The 21,323-nt window shown below is 37.2% G+C and overlaps 1 protein-coding gene across 6 annotated transcripts in view; it reads right to left on the bottom strand.

The window, feature by feature from the left end:
• Positions 1 to 21,323, bottom strand: part of MCM9 (minichromosome maintenance 9 homologous recombination repair factor) — a 131,347-nt gene that overhangs the window by 106,534 nt on the left and 3,490 nt on the right. For all 6 annotated transcript variants that reach the window (XR_008618358.1, XR_008618359.1, XM_007113294.4 and 3 more), the window contains exons 3-7: positions 12,679 to 12,995; positions 12,132 to 12,213; positions 8,457 to 8,657; positions 4,547 to 4,672; positions 2,761 to 2,880 (exon numbers count right to left, since the gene is read on the bottom strand). Coding sequence is in view for 4 of the 6 variants with exons in the window: in XM_007113294.4 (XP_007113356.1) it covers positions 2,761 to 2,880; positions 4,547 to 4,672; positions 8,457 to 8,657; positions 12,132 to 12,213; positions 12,679 to 12,995 (846 nt within the window). In the remaining 2 variants the exon portion in view is untranslated. The remainder of the gene's footprint in view (positions 1 to 2,760; positions 2,881 to 4,546; positions 4,673 to 8,456; positions 8,658 to 12,131; positions 12,214 to 12,678; positions 12,996 to 21,323) is intronic.

Here is a 21,323-nt window from a genome sequence, read left to right as displayed (position 1 = left end):
AATAAGATTAGGCATATTTGTGGTGGACATATTTTAGATAGCTTTTCCAGGTAAGTTTTTTAAAAGCAGTCTTGGAAAGGAATGCATTAACTAAATGGGCCAAAAAGTTCTTTTTCTTTGATGAGAGCTAGGTCCTTCCTCAAAAAGTTTTTTATGCTCCAGTAAATTAAATGTAGAATATTCTCATTACTCTTGCTGCTAAGCAAGACATTAGCCATATAATGCAGAGTTACGCAGTGCCTTCATATCTAAAACTTTTATACTGCACTTTTTAAAGCTTTTATTTTGAGGAAGGGAAAGGGGCATTTGTCTGAATATGGATTCTAAGTTGTATATATTTCCTGTCATTCTAAAAAGTTACTTTGTGAAGCAAAATTTTGCTAAATGTTAAACTTTGAAATTTAATATACCAGATAATTAAAATACTGTCCACTAACTAGTTCATAGACTTTAAAAGTAAAATACATCTGGCTGTTAAAACAATATGAAAAAGATTTCATTTTTGTCTAATTGCAATTAAAAGAAAATGTTAAAATATTAAAATGAAAATAAAAGTAATACTTTCCAACCAAGAGCTCAGTGATTAATATAACAAGAACACAATATGTGCTTATTAGGAATAAAGCATATATAAGCCAAATTTCCAAATCAATTCACTGCTGAGTTTTTATTCTGATTAATTATGATTGGTTTGTACTGACATCAAAGGGTTAGGTTTTTATATCAATTTGTAAACCGACAGCCAATTTTCACAAAACTTTGAGACTTAAAAACTATTATATCTCTTATTTAAAATTTTTATGGTTCTATAAGATAATTTTAAAAATTAAAATATTTAGCATTCAGACATTAGGAAGTAAGAAACTAATGCATAGGTTGTTTTTTATTTTTCCTGTTTAGCTAGATGCTGCCTGAATTATAGCTAGAAAGTTTAGACCTGTTCTTTCCCTTTCTGATCATAGTAAATAGCTGTGTCCTGAGAAGATAAATATGAACAAATTAGTTATGTCACAAAAGAGATAGGCGCGTAGGCTGGAGGGAATGAGGATATCATTTGAGCTGAGAAAACGAGCAGAAGCCTGAGAAACGTGCATGCATTCGTTCATTTATAACCTTATACAACCGTAGGCTTCCATGTGGTCTTGCCCTCAGGTCTGGGGTTTCTAGCTTTACCAAGAAAGCCTGTGGCAGCCGTTTTCAAAACTTTTTATGTAATCCATGGTAAAAAAAAAAATTTAAGTATGACCTGATGACACAAATATGTATTTATATTAACAATTTTCATGAAGATATGCCCTTAATAGTGCACCTTTACTGTCTGCACTAGTATATTCTAGTATCTTTTATTTTGTTTAGAAAGTGCTGGTTTTGACCCACTGAAATAACATTTTATGACCCTCTAATGGGTTGTGATACAGTTTAAAGAAAGGCTAGCCTGGCCCTTTGGGTAGACGAGAAGGAGCAATAACTTTTCTACAGTTCTAAAATTTATATTCCCTCTACCTGTCATTTCTTTCATATTCGGATTATGAATTTGGCAATAAGATAAAGAAGGAAAAGGACTAATACAGTGAGTTCATCAGCCATTCACTTTAAAACTGTCCAAATACTCTGAAGTTACTAATAGTCCACAAATTGGACTCATTTCTTGATATTCCATATAATTAACTTAGGAAACATTCCACATTGTTACTCGGGAAACACCTTTATTTGTTTGTTGTTAATATCACTTAATACAGAACTCTAGAACACTGGGTCATAACAATTTTAAAATGCACATGAAGTGTTCTTCATATATTCTTGCCTCCAGTATCCTAAAGCTTGTCTACACCTCTCAATCCATAAATCCCTTCTTATCAATGCTTAATATACTGTTTAGTTATATTTCAAAACCTAAGAGTCTCTTAAAATGGGGCTCTTGTTACATAGGACCATTAATGGAGCATTTGCTGTTTTACAATAAGTTTTAGACTATAAGCTTCTCATAAGAAATTTGAGCACAAGCCACGGACAGTAGGCATCCCTAACAAGTAACAAATAACATTTTTAAAATGTGTGAAGCCAAAGGCCTATTATAGGAGAATAGGAGAAATATTTCCCCAGTCAAAACAGTGTAAAAATTCAAAATGGCATCAAAACATGTTTTTTAAAATAATTTTTTCCTGAAGTCACTTTATAATCAAATCTTGACATTATATCAGCAAAGGCTTTAAATATTCTTGTTGAAGAATCATTACAATGTATGAATGAAGCTACACGTTGCAATGATGAAAGTACGCTTTCCACATACTAAGACAAATTTTCTACCAAAGAATTTTCGGTAGGAATTAACTGTTGCCCGTGAGATCCATGAGCATGAAAATGCCTTAAGCTTTACGCCAGCTATGTACTTTTATGAAGTGAGATTTTTTCCCCCTATTTAATTAATTTCAACAGTTTGCTGGGTCTTCACAGAATAACAGATGCTGCATAAACATGTTTGTCAGTAATCATTAGAGAATGAGAAAATTGAATAGGATCATTCAAAACTTAAGATACAAAAAGATATACGGAATAAGCTTTTGGAAAATAAGTGAAGGTGGAGGTTTTAAAATATTTTCTTGGAGCTACAAAAGTAATGCTACATATTTACTTAGGTTTTTGGCAGTAACTCAAAAATCTTGAAATGTATCCTGTTATAGGTACTTTTTCACAAGAAAGCAACCATTGTGTCAGCTTCTGTAGTAACATTAAATTAATTGAAATGGTCACATAAAATACCTGCACTAGTAGATCCAATTCCTGTGGTGAGCACAGACCTTGGTGTAATTTTTGCTGCATATTTGAGGAATTGAGATTTCCCTGTGCCAGGATCCCCAACCAATAAAAGATGAGATTCACCTAGAAAAACGTAAATAATGTAGTTTTAAATTTCTATGAAAAGACTCGTAAGTGTAATTAATCAAAAAGAAAATGGTCCACTTGGGATGCCCACACAATTTTTATTTTATATGGTGCTTTTACTTAAGGTCATTCAAGGAAGGATTTAACCAGAATATCTTAGAAAAGTTAACTTTCAAGGTAAATAACAATCTTTTAATTGATTTCTGAATACCATTTAAAATCTAATTTTTTTTTTTTTTGCTGTGGTACGCGTGTCTCTCACTGTTGTGCCCTCTCCCATCGCGGAGCACAGGCTCCGGATGCGCAGGCCCAGCGGCCATGGCTCACAGGCCCAGCCGCTCCGCGGCACGTGGGATCCTCCCAGACCGGGGCACGAACCCGCGTCCCCTGCATCGGCAGGCGGACTCTCAACCACTGCACCACCAGGGAAGCCCTAAAATCTAAATTTTTAGCAGATTTTTGTGCTATTTCCAGATGTTTAAGGCTGTGTTTAACATTTAAAAAAATTTTGGCTTATATAGTTTCTGATTTTATTTAATCTATTTTAAATATCAAAATACTGTGATTAAATCTTTCCATCCCACCATGTAAGTATTTTATTCTATTTTTTTAAGTATTTTTAAGTGTCTAGGACTTTATAAGTGCTTTATAAATACCAAATCACTTATGATTCTAACAGTTAAGTGAAAAACCTTTTCATTCTATGAAAATTTTAGTAATGAAATATCTATCTTAAAGTACTCTTATTTTTCAAACATAACATAGATGAACATATAAACATCCTGCAGCATATGTTATCTCACTGATCAAGCAAATTTATTCAGTAATATTCAAGTATTTTCTGAATACGTTAATAGGGAAATACTATGTAAGCTCAACATTTAGCAGAAGGCCTTGCAAACAGTAGGTAATCAAAACATACAATACACATAAACCTTATTATACTTACTATTCTATACTGTACAGTATGGTTTTTGAGTCCCTACTAACAGTCCGATTTACAATAATGTCCTTTTAGTCTTTCTGTTAAGCTTTTGGTTATTATGACCCTCATATTGCCTATATGAGGGTCATAATAAACCTAGTTTATGCCAGATTCAGGTCAGTTAAGTGTGTTAACCACAAAAGAGCTTTCTGCCATTTGGATGTAATTACACACTTAGAGTAATTTTTGCTTGAATGCATGACCTATGGCAGCACCTCTTGGCAGATGGCACATTTGCTACCCACCAGCAGAAGGGGAACCAGCAGGCAGATGACTGAGAGCAGCAGTCTGAGACAAACACACTGACAGTCACAGATGGAGAGACACTGACTTGGAGACATTAAAAAGCACTATTTCTAATCTTTTCCTCTTGGAGAGAGACTGGGGATCCAATGAAAAACATAGACAGTAAAAGAAATGTAAAGATTTTATTTTGTGGCACCCTGATAGGCTGGAGCAAAAATATATACTCATTGAAAGTCTTTGGAAAGACTGGTATTCTACACGGTAGTTCCTGATGCTGGACTGAGTATTACATAGTGAACAACTGTCAGTTTTAAAAGATTACGTTTGGAAAATAAAGCTCAACAAGCAATTTTTATTCAGGAAAGAAAAATTCTAGCTTCTCTTCTTACTCTGTGTGTTAATATTTCTCAAAAATTTTAAATGGGAACTAACCTCTGACCCGTGTTCCTGTAGCATCGGTCCTTTGAATCCCACCAGCCAGCACCATGGCCACAGCAAGCTTTACTAGGTACATTCCAAAAACTTGAGGGCACAAGCTAGCCAATATTTCATTCCTTCCTGGGAAAGGCAGAAAGATGAGTTACCAATAATTTTCAAGAATCCTAGCTGAAATTTCCCTTTCTATCCTGTCTTAGAAACACTCTATGCTCTAAAATGATCAAGGGTACCATTTCCAAATGACTAAAAGGAGTGAATAACTTTGTTTTGGTCCTAAAAGTCCTTTTCTTATTATAATGCCATGAGATGAAAATTCTTTTTATTCCTGGGTGCTACCTGTTTGTTTCTATAAATTTAGCGTACTTTACAAGGGACAGAAAGAAATCTCTTTCCTCCCTCAATGGACCAACATTATCCCTTAAAAATAATACCAGCTGCACTTCTTGTGCAATAATTTCAGTAAAATTACTCCACTGCCTAAATAAAAGGACGGTGTTCGATCTCAGAAACAATGAGACAGATTGTAGAAGCCTGTAATCTTTAAATACAAAAGGTACTTGGAGCTCATGGAGCTTCTCCAGAGGTATAAGAGAGGTAAAATCAACCCATCCTGCAAGTCAATTCAGCATTTGCTCTGAGCAGTTTGGTAAATTGTTTTATCTAGACTAAGAATCAATGTATCAGGATATTTAGAAGATCATTATAAACGACAACTCTAGCAATCCAAGCTGGAGGTCTTAGGATTCTTCTGATAACATGCTTTAAATAAGCGATTACCACGGTTTTAGGTTCTGTTTTCAGAAATATCGAACACCAAACCTGAGACCTGCCTATGCCATCAATGAATAAAGTAGGTATTTCATTCTGTCATTGGCCAATCAACCAATGAGGCCCACAGAATTTACGAGACTCTAACAAGCACCTACGGAGTCTGTCTTATATGGAATTCACTACTGTGATGGTACTCTATGTCTGCATTCATGTTACCAGAAATTAATGTCCACATGCTGGTAACTAATCTGCACGTTTGAGGGCTTTTATATTTAACTCTGAGATTGTACTCATGTTTCAATGATAGCTCTTTTGAGGGGGAAAATAATCATACAAGTACTACTTTAGCTGATGATTCCAGTTCCAGAAACTTTTCCATCAAGATAAAGGAAAGGGCCTTCCTAGATAATTTGTGTCCCTATGCACAAAGTCTACTTTGAGTAACAAATCAAAATTGATTCAGCGGCAATTAAGCTATGGTGATGTGACCTGGGATGGCAGAAATGGTTAAGAAAGAAAACATTTTAGTGAAAAGGGAACCAAAAAGAAGAATTAGAAAATCCTGGAAGGAAGTTCATTAACTGCTGGAGGGAATCCCTCCTTTCCTGAAAGGTCTGAGATCTACATAGTTAAGACCAACAGCAGGTATGTAAATTCTGACCAGAATCTGGAGATTACACATACAAAGAAAGAAAGAATAGCCTCAACAAGGGAACAAGTAGGCAAACTGACCTGGAAGACACTCAAGCCGGAGCTGTTAAAGAGCCAGGTTTTTCAGCAAAGGTGGTTTCAGTGACTAACGTGCTGACAGGAAGCACATCCCACAGGCTGTGGTGGCAGAGCCCAGTGCTACTGTTTACTAGCTGTCTGACCTTGGGCAGGTTTCTTACTCTCCACCTCCATTTCCTTATCTGTGAAATGGAGATAATGATGGTATCTCGTAGGGTTGTTAAGGAGCTAATAGGTGCACAGCACACAGAATAGTATCTGGCACATAGTAGGAGCTACTTGTTAACTATTTTATTACCTGTACTACTTGTGCTTATTTATCATCTCAAGGTTTCCTCACACTGTGGTCAACACAAAAGATACACTTTGAAGTCAGGTCTGAGGTACCAGAGAAAAGCAAAGGGGAAGGTCCATTCCCTAAATTTGTTATCTAAAGTTGAAAAACTTGATTCCTTGGGTCATGGCAATAGAAGTTCCCATGACTATATCATGAAAGAGAATGCATTAGGGTGAATACTACCCCATTCCTTCCCTCCCTCCCTCTCAAATTTCTGGTTGTAGACCATGTTAATAGTGTGCCCATGTAATCCACTCTTGTGGGTGGCCTTCAGTTACCCCAAAGAAGAGAACTTCTTAGATTTAAGATAAATGAGTCACCCTGGAGTGGGCTGAGATGGCCCAAAAGACCCCAACCCCTACGTTTGGGTTTCTATCCAGCATCGATGCATCAGGGCCAGGGGATCCCTGAGATCAGTGTAGATCAGAAGAAAATCTTTAGCTCCTTGTCAATACTCACAGCATCAGAGCTTAATGAAGCAGGCCAACCTCCCAGAGCTGAGCAGTGAAGTCATCTCTGGCTTTAGACCAGCAAAATGAAGACACACTTTTGGATGCAGCTCCCCACCTCCACCCTCCTCCCCACCCCCCCCAACACACACACATATACTTTGAAATGGTAAAATACAGTGGGCTGATAATTGGTACTTAGGAAATGAAGAAAGCAGAATCTGCTCATACTAAAAAGAAAATAGTTGCCTCGTTTTCTCCCCGTCTTCTCACAGAATATTATATTTATTTCTTCTTTTCATCCAGTAAATGAGATGTATAGCTATAGCCTTCTAATTAAAACAAGATAAGACTAATCACCAGCACAGAGAACTTCTGATGGCCTAGTTGGAACACTGTATGATGCCCTTCCTTCACTGTTACTAGGTGGAGTGTAGCTGTGGCACTGGAATTAATAAGGAATGATTATGATCCAAGGAAGAGTTACAGATTTTTCTGAGGATTTGAGCCTAAGAAACAATTTTAAGTAAAAAAACTTATTTAAAAATACATATGATTCTTAAAAGGTTTGCTTAATAAAGCCACAACATAGAGACCTTTGGTTCTGTGTGGATCAAATAAAAGAATGATCTGTAACCACCATACACGTGTTACACATATAAGCAAAAAAAAAAAAAAATCATCCCACAAAATAAAAGCAAACTGCCTATATTTAGGCAAGTGAAAGCCTTTTCTTAAATTAATTAATTTATTAATTTTTATTTCATTGAGCCACGCGGCATGTGGGACCTTAGTTCCCCGACCAGGGGTCGAACCCATGTCCCCTGCATTGGAAGCATGGAGTCTTAACCGCTGGACCACTAGGAAAGTCCCTGAAAGTCTTTTTTTGTGAAATGATATCTGTCCAGTTCAGCATGTGATTTAAGAATAAAGTAATCACTGTGTATTAGATTTGAGGTGAGGTTTATCAGAAACAGTCTTTTACTGGCTTCCGTTTATTTTTCTCAGAAGATGCCTCCAAGGAAGAATGAAAATAGACATTTGAAGATTTAATTGGTGTTTTATATATTTGGGATTTTTAAATAAAAAATTACAAACCCAATGGCTATAATGTTTTAATCTGTGTTTTAATCTTAGTGTCACAGTCAAAATTTTTTGCTGTGATGACAAAGATTTTTTGCATTTCTTTCCTACTTCATATTTTTAAATCTTCAGCTAAAACCATGTGAAGCTGTCTTAACTGTATAAGATACATCAGAAAAGAAATGGCTTTAATAGGATGAAGTTTCATAATAGGATGAGTTTTGCCTATTTAAGGCAGAACTATGTATTTAATTGGTAAAGAAGGTAGAAAGCTCTGAAACTATTTTGGCAATATAAGAGATGTTAAAATAATAGTTGGAAATGGAAAATCTCTTGGAATTTCCAGTAAGATCTCTAAATAGAAAAGATTATACCAGAAAAGGGCTGCAAAGGGAGACTACAGCTACAGGTACCGACTAATGCTACTCCCTTTGAACACAGTCACTGATACATAGCATGTAAATCACAAACATTATATTTAACTAATGAATGAAATGCCGTTAATAATTATCAGCTCTATACCCTTAACACAAACCTGCAAAAGGATCGCTCTTATAGTATTCCCAAAAATCTTCAAATTCTTTTCGGACTTCCTCATCCATGTTGATCCCTGCAGACTGCTCATTATTTACTTGGACATAATTGGCTTTCAGGACTATCTCCACTTCACAGCGCACATCTTGCTGAAAGGGCTTCCACCGTTGCATTACAACCCCATAAATAGTGAGGTCATCACCTGGGACAAAGCACTGAGTGAGTCCAGCAGTAGCATCCTGCCTGCTTGGGCACAAACTCGACAAAGGACCAGAACCAAGAAATAAACCACTACCCCACCATGGTTTAGAGTAGTACACGTTCTTTGCCCCAAACCATTTGGGGCAAAAGAACACCACAGAGTCCTGATTTTTTTTTTTAAACAGGCACTTGTATTTGCATGGCTAAAAGCTAAAGCCAGCATTTTAATTTTTCTTAATCTGCCACATGATAATCACACCAAATTCTAAACTTTCCCTGGGAAAATAGTTTACTGGATGATTTATTCATCGTGATTATATTGGGTGAAATGTTCATCCTCTCAGAATCTCTAACCATATAGTTCTCACTTAAAGAAGAGGTGGGAATTGCAGCCAAAAGGTTAAAGTGCAGTCTGCCCTCAGTATCTGCAGGGGATTGGTTCCAGAACCCACCTCAGATGCCAAAATCCACGGATGCTCAAGTCCAGTCAGCCCTCTGAATCTGAGGTTCTGCATCCACAGATTCAAGCAACCATGGATCGTGTAGTACTGTAGTATTTACTATTGAAAAAAATCCGTGTATAAGCGGACCCACAAAGTTCAAACCCATGCTGTTCAAGGGTCAACTGCATAATCAATTTGGTGTCAGGAAAGGAGACAATCTCGTGATAATGGATACTAGTTTTAGTTTCTTGTATATTTCATTTTTACTTAACTGCATTTGTTAACATTCACTCACTGCCTTTTTTTTTTAATGAACAAAAGAATGAGTGCACTAAGAAATGAATGAATACTTGTTCTACTTCAAAGCTCCTTTCCATAAGCTATGAAAGCACAAGCTACAACCCTGCTTGTTCTTTCTTGGTTGGTTCCTTCCCATCTAAGGAAACTCTCCCATTCCTAATTGATGAGTAGAATATTAAACTTTTACAGATTTTCCTAAGAGGCCTTGGGTAACTTATAGACACAATGACAACTGTTTCTATTATTACATACAATTCAATTAACGAGTATAGGTGAGTGCTTGGCATTCGATATTTTGGTACTGGAGAAAAGGGGGCAAAAAAAAGGAAAGATAATCCTAGTCCCCCAGATTTCAATCTTGTTGAACATAGGATGTTGGACATACCTTAAATCCAATCCTAGTATTTATACTCTGAACTAACAGGCAAGTCTTCATTTCCAAGCCTATGTCAAATATATGATACCTGCTGATACAAAATGCCTTTCACTCTCTAAATGTCAATGTGTAATGTGTAATCTGCAGGGCTTTTGATTTCCTGAAGAAAAGTATTCTGTGAATGCTAAATGCATGGAACTGGTGGTAGCAATTCACCGAATAGAAGGCATATTTCTAGCCAAAGGCAACTTCACAGTAAATGGTGATGAACACATTAAATCAGTTCTTCACACATTTTCAGGATACTTCCTCAACCACGGCTGGATGGTTTTCACATCCAATCAGGAATAGTGATCATTTACTATATTGTCTGCCCCCAGTTTTTTAGATGAAAATGGCCAGGGCAACTTTATATGAGCACTTCAAAGAATTCTCTACTATGGTCATTTTAATGGGTTATATATAGGTTGTTTCTACATTAAGTCAAATGAGAAATTTAACTTTCAGGTATTGCACCCACTAGTAATAACCTGACTTTACTAAGCAGCAGTAATGTGGAAAATGTGAAGTACTCAAGAATGGACAAGAGCACTGACTCATCAGATGTGGATTCAAATCCCAGCTCCACCACTCACTGGCTGTGTGGCAAGCTACCTAATAAACTGAGCTTATTTCTTGACCTACAAAATGGGAATAATTATACTTACATCATAGAACTATAGTGAGAATTGGGTCAGATAATGTATATAAAGTACTTCATGCAATATCTAGAATACATGCTCAATAAATATTAGCTATTATTATAGTAAACCTACTTTACATTTGTAAAGCAACTAATACCATTAAACACCCTTTAATATATACATGTTTTCATTTACTCAGATATTTGAGAGACAGATTCATATGACCATCAGAACAATTGTGAGGTACACATGATAGTCTAAGGCAATAGATACTAATTTGAAACTTGCATGTTTTTCCATAGTAAATGTTACTGGAAAAAATGTTATTTTCAGAAAGCTAAAATTCTTACTTTTACAATCCAATCTCTTTGTCCCCTCTATCTTCTGCAGCATATTTACCACTGCAGCCACCCTGGTCAGACCCATCTTTGATCTCCTGCAGCACTTAACAGTTATCAGTACACAAACTCCAATTTTATTACTCTGCAACGTCAGACTGGGGTTCCTAACTAGACTGTAAATTCCTGAAGGGCAAGGATTATGCCATTTATGTCTTCTGATTCTCACAGAGGTTTGTAGCAATGGATAAATGAAAGATAGCTGATGACAGACTGCTTCCATCCATTCTCTATTATTAGTGACATGTGAAAGAAAAATAGCTTAAGATTTTTTTTTTAAGTGCAGAAAGAATTCAGTTTAGATGAACTGCATGAAAACATCTTAATCTCTATCAAAGGACATTTTCATGTTCTGGCTAAGCTCATACAAGCACTGCTTTGCTGATCCAGACATTACAGATTCTGGTTAAAATCTAGAGTCTTATATGAACAAGGTACTTTGACACAGCCTTATCCATTTAGCAGGCAAACCATGATCAAAGTTGTTATTTACTTAGAATACTATTTAGACAAGTATGAACTCTTAATATATTTGACATAAATTTCAAACTATGGGTTGGTGATTCTTGGTGGAAGGAGAGAATATTTTGACAAGGAATTATTCTTGACTCTAGATACTGAACTCTTTGTTTCCATAGAGCGTTTGCCTCATCATTTTAATGAAACGGCAGCTCTGTAAAAATGAGGCATTTGGAGAAGCTTAGGGTTAAGAAAAGGAAATGATGGAATTTAGAGACATAAAGCATTTTCGACTTGTCCAGTAGGGGAGCACTGGGATATGAAATAAGAGGTCAGACATACCTGTTACTGCCCAGGGGACACATTGGTGCTATTTTTTTTTTTTTAAATAGAGATTAAGGGGTTCTTAGGATGGGAAATATTTAAAGCAGGAAATGTTGAAGTTAGTTGAAAGGCAATCGTTGACAACAATCATTTGCATTTTCTGACCCACCTTCAATTTAAATTAAATGTTAAACAGCCAGTGGAAATTGCTAGGCAAACAGTAAAAGCAACAGTTTTTAAGTTGTTTGGAATAAGAGGAGGAAACACAAAGGATAAGCTCTCATGGGCAAATCAGGTTCTTTATCTGTAAAACAAGCAGCTAGACTAGACCACTGAACTCCAGCCCAGCTTCTTTCCTGCTATTACCTACCTCCTCATGCCAGTCTCTGTTCTCAAGTTCCCCACACTCACTTGCCAGTGATCTTGGGAAAATAAAAAGTAGCTTTTCCTAGTCAATACTTTAGGACCTACTATATAAGTTAACATTCTCACCAGATTTGCAACTGTCTACTAAGTCATCTTCCAGGATAACCTTCATTGTTCGTGGGATACTTCCAACAGATAGCCTTTGAACCTAGCAAGGAAAAGAAAGCAGACACTGAGTATGCTCAGATACATACGAAGTATTCAGAAGCCTAGCAGTTCTTGAAATTACTGTTCCTATTTCTCTGGTATTATCACACAATTTAATTACGATGGGGATTTATGGAATTTTCTTGAAACTTGTGACTACTATCAGTTGAATTCACTAAAACTACAATAAAATAAAAACATCCATATGGAAAATATCTCAAAATATAATCTACCTTGTGGATGGTCAAAATAAACACATGCTCCAACTACTAAACACAATAACATTTACTTAACTAGAAAAGAGAGGCAGTTCTTTCCTGTATCTAGTCATAAGACAAATCACTCGGTTCCTCTGATTATTTCTTAGTAACAGATTACAAACGTGTTCCCTAGTCCTGGCAATTTGCCCATAGCTGAAAAACACTTCTTCTAATTTGTTATTTTTCGCATTTATTTGATCACTTACCTGTTCCTGAATTTTGATTTCCTGATAATCTCTACACCTAGTTGGAGATGAAGACAAGTCTGAGAGGCAAGTGAATTTTGCAGAATCACAGCTCTCCAAGCTGGGACATGAGGATGGCCGACAGAAGGTATAATACTGCTCAAAGTCGGCCCTGACTACAAATACATGCTTGCATTTGTTACACATGTAATCCCGCTCAAACTCCAGGATCTTCACCAAACTCGTTCGAATCACTGTCCCAGTGACAGATAAAAAGTGTCCCACATCCTTGGTTCTAGGGATGTGCTCCCTCACCAGCTCAGGACAAACAGGCAATCCTGATGGAGAAACAAAACAAAAACACATCAACTTCTACTTGGGATTTGACTCCATGCAATATATTTTTCTCATATTTCCCTAGGGAGAAAGTATAGTTTCAGGAAAAAGAAATCTTTGTGTTTTACTTAAGAAAAAAGATCAACTCAAGAAAATATAAAAGAATTATTTCAAATAACAATTATCAATGGACTCTCTTTAAAAGTACGTATCTAGATGATATATTGATAATAACCTGGGTTAAAAAAAGAATTGATTCTCTTAAGAGGGCTATCTCAGTAGGATGTAAACACAGTATATAATTTTAACCTCATTCAATGAAGAATATACTGCCACATGCCACACATAAAATCAAAGCTGAGTGATAAAGAGATGGTAGTGGAATGAACAAAGGCTAGTGCTTTTTCTAGTTAGGTTCAGGATTTATTAATACATAAATCGGATAGTGTTTTCAAATCTTGAATTACCCAGAGGTTTACCTACAGCACCACTTCATCCTTTAAAAACCTTGTGTTTTGCATCATTAATAAACAGGCAACTTAAAAGGTGCAAAATGCCAAAGAAAATTCTTATGTGGAAATGCCCTCTTTCTCATATTTGGCTACAAGGCACCACTGGAGTAGAGAGATGCTGCCTGTGATAGTCAAAGGCTGCCTCCTAACAGGTTTATCAAGGGAGCATTTGTTACACTGGTTCATGTCCCCTGGTCTATGGTCTTGTCCTTGAACTTAGCTCTGAAACCTGATAAGCATGAACATTGAAGACAGATCTATTGGATTTGCCAAGCTCATAAGAAATAACCATAATAGCCATGATTACACTTTAAGTTTCTATGGTCAGAACATTTTCTCCCTGTTTATAGATCTATTCTGAAAGCCAAATCATTATCATCACTGTCATCATCACTGTCATCAGAAGGCAGTTTGGGATGCAAGGAATTTAAGGTAAAAAAAAAAAAGCAGCAGATTGGTTAGATGAACTGAATGCTTAAGGCGCCAGGCTACATTAATCTGGTGATACAGCTTAGACGTCTACAGACAGACTTGAATTTTCTCTGCTGCTGGCTTGAGACTCTCTCTCCATATATCCTATACTGTATAAACAGGGTGGGCACTGCAACATTTGCCACTATGACACCTTTTTCTATGCTTCCAAGGCTGACTTGCCTGCTTTCTAATGGAAATACTCTTTATATTAACTTGGATTGTATCACACTTTGCCAGTAAGGGAGCCATACTTTTGCTTACGATGATTTTGTGTATCTCTGCTCTGTTCTGTGTCAACTTTACAGTTTAACTATCAGAAAACAAACTTATTTTCCTATTTCCAAATTCCCAGGGAATGCTTCATTAAAACACCCTGGGGCTCACCAGTGCTACATCATACGTGCAGGAATAGACAGAGAGGTTGGGGCAGGAATAAAGCAGGTTTTATCCATTAAAATATCCACTGTGTTCATTTCTCAGTGCTCATCTCAGGCGTCTGTTAATTCAGCTGCATGTAGCTAAATGATGAGAACACACCAATATTTCTAGTTACAACCAAGTAAAAGCCAAACTAACAACCAAAAGCTTTTCATTAAGAACAGGTCTAGTCCTCATATCCTCATTGCTTATGTTTCAGGGGTACAATGTCCTCTTTTAGTTCCTATCCTAGAATGTTAAGAAACAAAAAACCACCAAGTGGAGATGTCTCTTCTTACTTGGCCTTAATTAGATGTACATTATGGCAACACATCTTCACAATGCTTGCAGATTCTCAATTACCTTTTTCTTGCTCCCCACATGAATCCTTTTTAAAAATTATGATATAATTTAGGTACCATAAATTTGCCTTTTAAAAGTATATAATTCAGTGGTTATTAGTACATTCACAAGGTTATACAATCATCACCACTACCTAATTCCAGAATATTTTCACTGCTTCAAAAAGAAACCCTGTTTGTAGTAGCAGACAGTCTCTATACCCCCTCCCCTGAGCCTCTGGCAGCCACTAAGCTACTTTATGTCTCTACGGATTTATCTATTCTGGACATTTCATGTAAATGGAATCATAAAATATGCACCCTTTTGTGTCTGGCTTCTTTTACTTAGCATACATTTTCAAGATTCATCCATGTTGTAACATGTATCAGTTCTTCGTTCCTTTTTATGGCTGAATATTCCACTGTATGGATATACCACATTTTGTTTATACATTCATCAGTTGATGGACATTTGGGTTGTTTACATTTTTCTCCTATTATGAATAATGTTACTACAAACATTTATGTGCAAGTTTTTGTTTGAATACCTGTTTTCAATTACTTTGGGCATACACCTAGGAGTAGGATTGCTGGGTTGAATATACTTTTTATAATAATTTTAATTTTTAAGTTTTCAAAGAATCACTAAGAGTTCTCTATTTTAAGTATATAAAAGGATACTCAAGTGGGAAACAGGATTATTAACCCAATTTGCTTCTTAAAGTATAAAAAAAATCTATCAAAATTACTTCTGAGAAAGATGAGCAAAGTGAGGAGGAGAATAGGAAAAAAAGTGATGGGTTAGAGAACTTAACAACAATTATATTTTTGAAAACACTTAGATTTTTGAAACATCCATTCTCTCTTTCTTGGCTCCTAAAGAAGTAACATTTTTCATCCCATTTCTACTCCTCTCATTCCTAGCTCTGCTTCAGATACAAATTGATTGTTCAGTTTAAAATTCTACTGTCAATATATTAAAACTTAAGAAAAACTAAGATCACAAGAACTGGGTTATGGAGAGTGCTATGTTACTCCGATGCCATGCATAGAGCAGAATGCCCAGTGAAACCACAGGCTGCCCAGTGTAATTTAGTAGACTCTGGATGTTCAGTATGATGAAGTCATACATATAACGAATGAGGTCTTAACATAATCATTTAGTTAGATGCTTGCTATTTTTGTCCAAAAACAAACTTCAGTTTAAAAATGAAGCTATGTATAATTTTATTGTAGTTTTTTCCTAAAAAGCTACTTTTAAATTGATTCTGTGTCTTACTCTGAATAGCATGTTCAGATGGAAGAGTAAAATACCATATTCCCTGGTGCTTCTATAGTAATCCAGGCAAGAAATAACGAAGGCCTAACTTTTAATCTCCTCCACTTAAACCCTTCCATGCTGCTCCCAGATCTATGAATAAGGAAACAAATGTGGGATTGGACCACAGGACGTTTTGTGATGGGTTTCTTCTCACACCGAGCCCTCTGGGTACTCAAATGCTCTCATACAGTGTCCCCTTTGCCTGACACTCTCCTCCCTACTCTGTCCCTCAAAAATGCCCACATTAAGAAGCAACATAAGGGTTCAGAATACATAATGTGGAGCCAGAATGAGTGAGTTGAGTCACAACTCTATCATGCACTAGCTGTGTGACCTTGGCCAAATTATAACCTCTCAGATTTCCCTCCTGTAATATGGCAATAACAACAAAACCTACCTCATAGGATCACAAGAAGATTAAAAGAATTCATATAAAGTTTCTTGGAAAAGTAACTTGCACATAGCAAGCACTATTTAAACCTTAGTTCTTATATGTAATCTTATCATTTTCCCCCTTAAAAGGCTGGCTTAAACATAATTTTCTTAATGAAATCTTTCTTTAACCCATTTCAGGTTAAATTCCCTCTTTTATGTGCCTTAACACACTGTTCTTCTCCTTCATACCACTTACCACAATTTAAATAAAAAGAATACATAATTATTATGTTTCCACACTAGAATATAAACTCCATGGGGGCAGGGCAGAGGTAAATTTTATTCGCTACTATATTATCATCGCTTTATAAATAGTAAGCATTAAAAAAGAAAAAACTTGAAAGAAAGAGATGAAAGGAAGGCAAGGAAGAGGGGCGGAATAGATATTAAAGATACTACATGAGCTTTGAAACCAATTAGAGATAAGGTATAAGGAAGAGGATGAAATTTAGAGTGACTCCTAGTTCCCTGGTTCCATTAACCAAGTCAGGGAATTCTGGAAGGCACATGGTAGTCAATCAGTAAATATCTATTGAAAGAATAAATAAGGAAATACGATTTTCAGATGGAGGGGGGCACAGAGAGGGGAGGGAAATCATGACTACACTTTTTGATACACTGAGTTTGCAAGAAGATATCTCTAGTTTGAAACATCTGACGGACAAGAGGATATTTGAATACAGAGCTTAAGAGACAGATTCTGGCAATCAATCAATCAAGTTGGCACTTGTTGCTCTATAAGTGGCAGCTGAAGCCTAGGTTCAGAATGGAGGCCAGCCCATCAGGAAGAGGATGCAGGATTCAGGAGCAGATGGCCACATCTCAACCCTGAGGACCTCACACCTACAGGACCAGTAAAGGAAGAAACTCCCAGAGCAGGGAGAAAAGCCACAGCTAGAGAGGGAGGAAAGGGCAAGACAGTGCTGTCAGTGGAGCCAAGGCTGGAGTTTCATAAAGGGGGAGGAGGCAACAGTATCAAATCCAGCAGGGAAATAAAGGAAGAGAAATCTCGACACTTGTCCCTCATTCTGGCCATGAGGCAGTCACTGGGAAGGCGGGGGAGGGTGCGTTCATTGTGGTGGAGGTGAAAGGGTGAATGGGGGAAGGTTATGCTAAAGAAGGCATGAACTCTGTCAAAACATTGTTATGAAAGGAGAGTAGATGGAGGGTAGAGGGGACACAGAGTTGAAAGAGGGGCCTCTCTCCTGAAAGGGAGACAGAAAGGATTCCTGGTCATCCTGGCCACCACCCACCACACCCCCATAGGCTCCATGCTTCCCCCCAGGGTGCTGGTATGAGTCGGTGACTGACTTCTAGCACCTGGCTTACCCATCTCCCTAAGATGGTAACTTACCAGGATGCATGTCTCATCTAAATCCAGATTCTTGAGTAGAGGCCATGGTTGGGCTTTAGGAAAGCCCTGAACCTCTTGAAATTCAGGCAGAAATTTAAATATATATACACCTGCATTTTCTGAAGAGGATCTGTAACTTTCTCAACATATAACCCTGAAGAACCTCTTATTTAAATCCTCAGTCCCATAGTTCTATTGACTTGCCTATCATTGCCTCTAAGAATAGAAAAAGGGGCTTACATTGTGGGAACAGTCGCTAAACCTCCCTCCCCTCCTTTCATTTAATAGTAATGCCCTAACGTCTCTTATTGCCTGCTCAGCTCCTGTTTAGATCACATCCTACATGACCTGCCCCAAATGCTCTGACAACATGACAGGGACATTCATAATCACTTACTGCCTGGACCAGTCATTTAGGACCTTAGTCACATATTGCTTTGCACTGCTCCTTAACCGTTTTGTATCTGGAGGGTAGCGTCACTTCTTGAGATCCTTTTCATGCTCCTCTGTGCCCAGCCCAGTGCTTTATTAAGCACTTTTAGATAAGGAGAAAATTAGTGAATAAGAGAAGGGGAAATGGGCTTTCCCTCTCTCTCTAGCATTCCCTTTATCACATCTGGCCTCCAATCTCCTAGTCCAGACAAAGTGCATGAATTTTTCTGTGCATTTCATGGTACCTCTGTAGCTTTCCTTAGGCATGCTACTTTGTCTGGAGAACTCTCCCCAGTTCACTCAGCCAGGAAGAGTACACTCAAGCTTACCCTTTTGCAAGAAAACTTCCCTAAGTCCAGGCTAGCACTCTCACACAGACACAAATGGAACAGCTAAGCAAAATGGTCAAATGAATGCATCATTGCATAAAAGATGCTTCTTATATCTGGAGGAAACTTCTGCCAGGAAGAGTGAAAAAGAAGATACTCCTTAGGTCCAGAGACACCTTCCTTTCCTTGCACATGATAACTCAGGCCTGTGCATGCTGGGTCATGACAAGTCTATGCAATACTGATTCTATTTCAATCAGCATAAGGAGATGTGCTGGAGAGATATTACACTCTCAGGAAGAAGGCAGGTGAGAGGTGGAGGGCGTCAGGCTCAGCCACAAGGGTCCCTCATATGCTCACCAACCCTCTCTGTGTCCCTCCTGAAGTGTGGCCAGCGAGAGTGAATTCCCTGCCGCCCACCTCCAACAAGGGGCCTGTGTCTAAACCCAATTACAGCACCTTTAAAGAAAAAACTATGTAAACATTTACAACCAATTTTTCTAAGATTAGCTTTTCATTATCTTCTATACTTTTATAATATGGGGCAATATGCCATCCTTAATGTTCTTATCTTACTGAATGGAATCATGTATATGGTCCCTGTTAGGATAAACATTTTTTTTTTTTTAGAATCAAGCAAATTAGTCTAAAACATATCATCATTACAATTAAGTGGTTTATTTTGTAAAGTAACTATATTATTTTAAGAAAAGGGTAGTAGAGGTGAGTACATTTTTGGATCTTCAGATTCTTTACTTTCATATCACAATTTTTAAAGTAAATTTATAATATAAAGACAGATAAAAGTAACATAATGCTAAGCAAAACTGACCACAAAAATCAAAACCTTAGAACTAAAAAGGGGTAAGGGACAGTGTTTTGATAGAAATGTCAATTCATTTTAATCCTTCTGTCTTACTATATGCTACTAAGTGTGTTCTTCAACTATCCCAGTGAAGCAGGGTACATCAGGCACTAAGCCACCATTAGTGCTAAACAACAAAACCTTTGTCATTCTCTGACTCATTCACTGATCAAAATAAATAAATTTTTACTTAAAACAGAGATATGTTCACCTCTGTGTTAGAGATATGTCCAGATCAATTACTTCAGGTCCATGGTTTTCAGCGTGCAGTCCCTGGAAATCGGCATCAGCCTCAGAGCTTTGAGAAGTGCAAACTCTTGGACTCCAGGCCAGACCTCTTCAGTGAGAAACTCTGGGGGTGGGGCCCAGCAATTGGCGCTTTAACAAGCCCTACAGGTGATTCTGATGCCCATTAATGTTTGAGAAACACTACTTTAAATAACACGTGAGGGCTATTTTTTTCTTCCTCATTTATTCAATACTTTGATGCCAACTGCGTATTTGAATACCTTTCATCAAAACCACTGGGAATAGCAAGTAAACTTTAGACCAATAAAAATCCCAGAAGACAAAGAGCACTGCAATGTTCCTAAGGAGACTGAACCACAGAGGCATCCTGGGTTTTACTAATTCAGTACCTTGTCTGGAGTCCAAGATGGAGGTGCAATATACCTAAAACCAGACTTTTCCCATCCCTGGTTCATTCTGCCTGGGACACCTGCATCGCTCCGTGATCTCACCATCTAGTCTTTAATCTTTGGGTGAATCCCCTAGGACAATTCACTCCCTGCCCAGTGAGCTAATATATCTCACACATACCTTGAGTGATGCATGCATCACATAAGTAAAAGCTGCCAGTAAGCTCCTTTACAATTATGTTTAATATGTACATATGCATGTACCTGTGGGCATACATACACGATATGGTAAATATTTGAATATACAGCCGTCTCCCCTACAGCTTTGAACTCCTTTAGATGAGGGACTATACCATACTCGTTTTGGTTTCCCAAGGGTCTAGCAAACGCCTACACGGGATATGTTTGTAGAATGAATGTTACTAAGGTAGTAACATAATTTGCAACTCACTTTCTCAAAGAATAATGAAGAACTAGGCTAAATTCACCTGAAACCAATAGGGTCACTTAGGCAGACAGAATTTTAGTATTTAAACTGAGCATGGAAAAGTGTCTAAACATAAGGACAGCCTAAAACCATTTGCTAAATACCATTTCAATAACATTAACTAAAGCCTCTTTTAACAATCCTTCTGCAACATTATCAAAAGAGGACATTTCTTCTTGATCCTAGCAAGGGATTACCTAGTATCTTATGCATGAAGATTAATAATCTTCATAATTTTATTCCAGTAAGTGCAATCGCAGATACTATTTTTTCACTTAAATCAAATGCCTGGAATTTTTTTGAATCTTAATTTATCTCCAAGAAATTCTATGGTGACTCCTAACCTTTTTTGGAATCACAGTAATCATTTTTGTTGATTATAAATCCCCACCTTTCCGAAAAGTACTATAAAGTAAATATTTTTAAACAAAATGGTACATGTGTTCTCCAACTTAATCAAAGAGTGCAGGAATTCAAAGACACAGCTTTGACATCACAAGTTGATGATTGCTCCACTGCAATTTCTTTAAAGTTAAGAGGCTTTATCTGTCGTTCATTCGAAAAAAGTTACTGAGTGCCTAATAGGTGGCCAGCACAATGTTAAACTTGATATATAAAAATAATGAATTTCTGGGCTTCCCTGGTGGCGCAGTGATTGAGAGTCTGCCTGACGATGCAGGGGACACGGGTTTGTGCCCCGGTCCGGGAAGATCCCACATGCCGCG

This window comes from Physeter macrocephalus, chromosome 10 (assembly GCF_002837175.3).
Source record: "Physeter macrocephalus isolate SW-GA chromosome 10, ASM283717v5, whole genome shotgun sequence".
Taxonomy (NCBI): Eukaryota; Metazoa; Chordata; class Mammalia; order Artiodactyla; family Physeteridae; genus Physeter; species Physeter macrocephalus.
The sequence above is the reverse complement of the archived record's forward strand: the minus strand, read 5'-3'. Positions and strand labels throughout refer to the sequence as shown.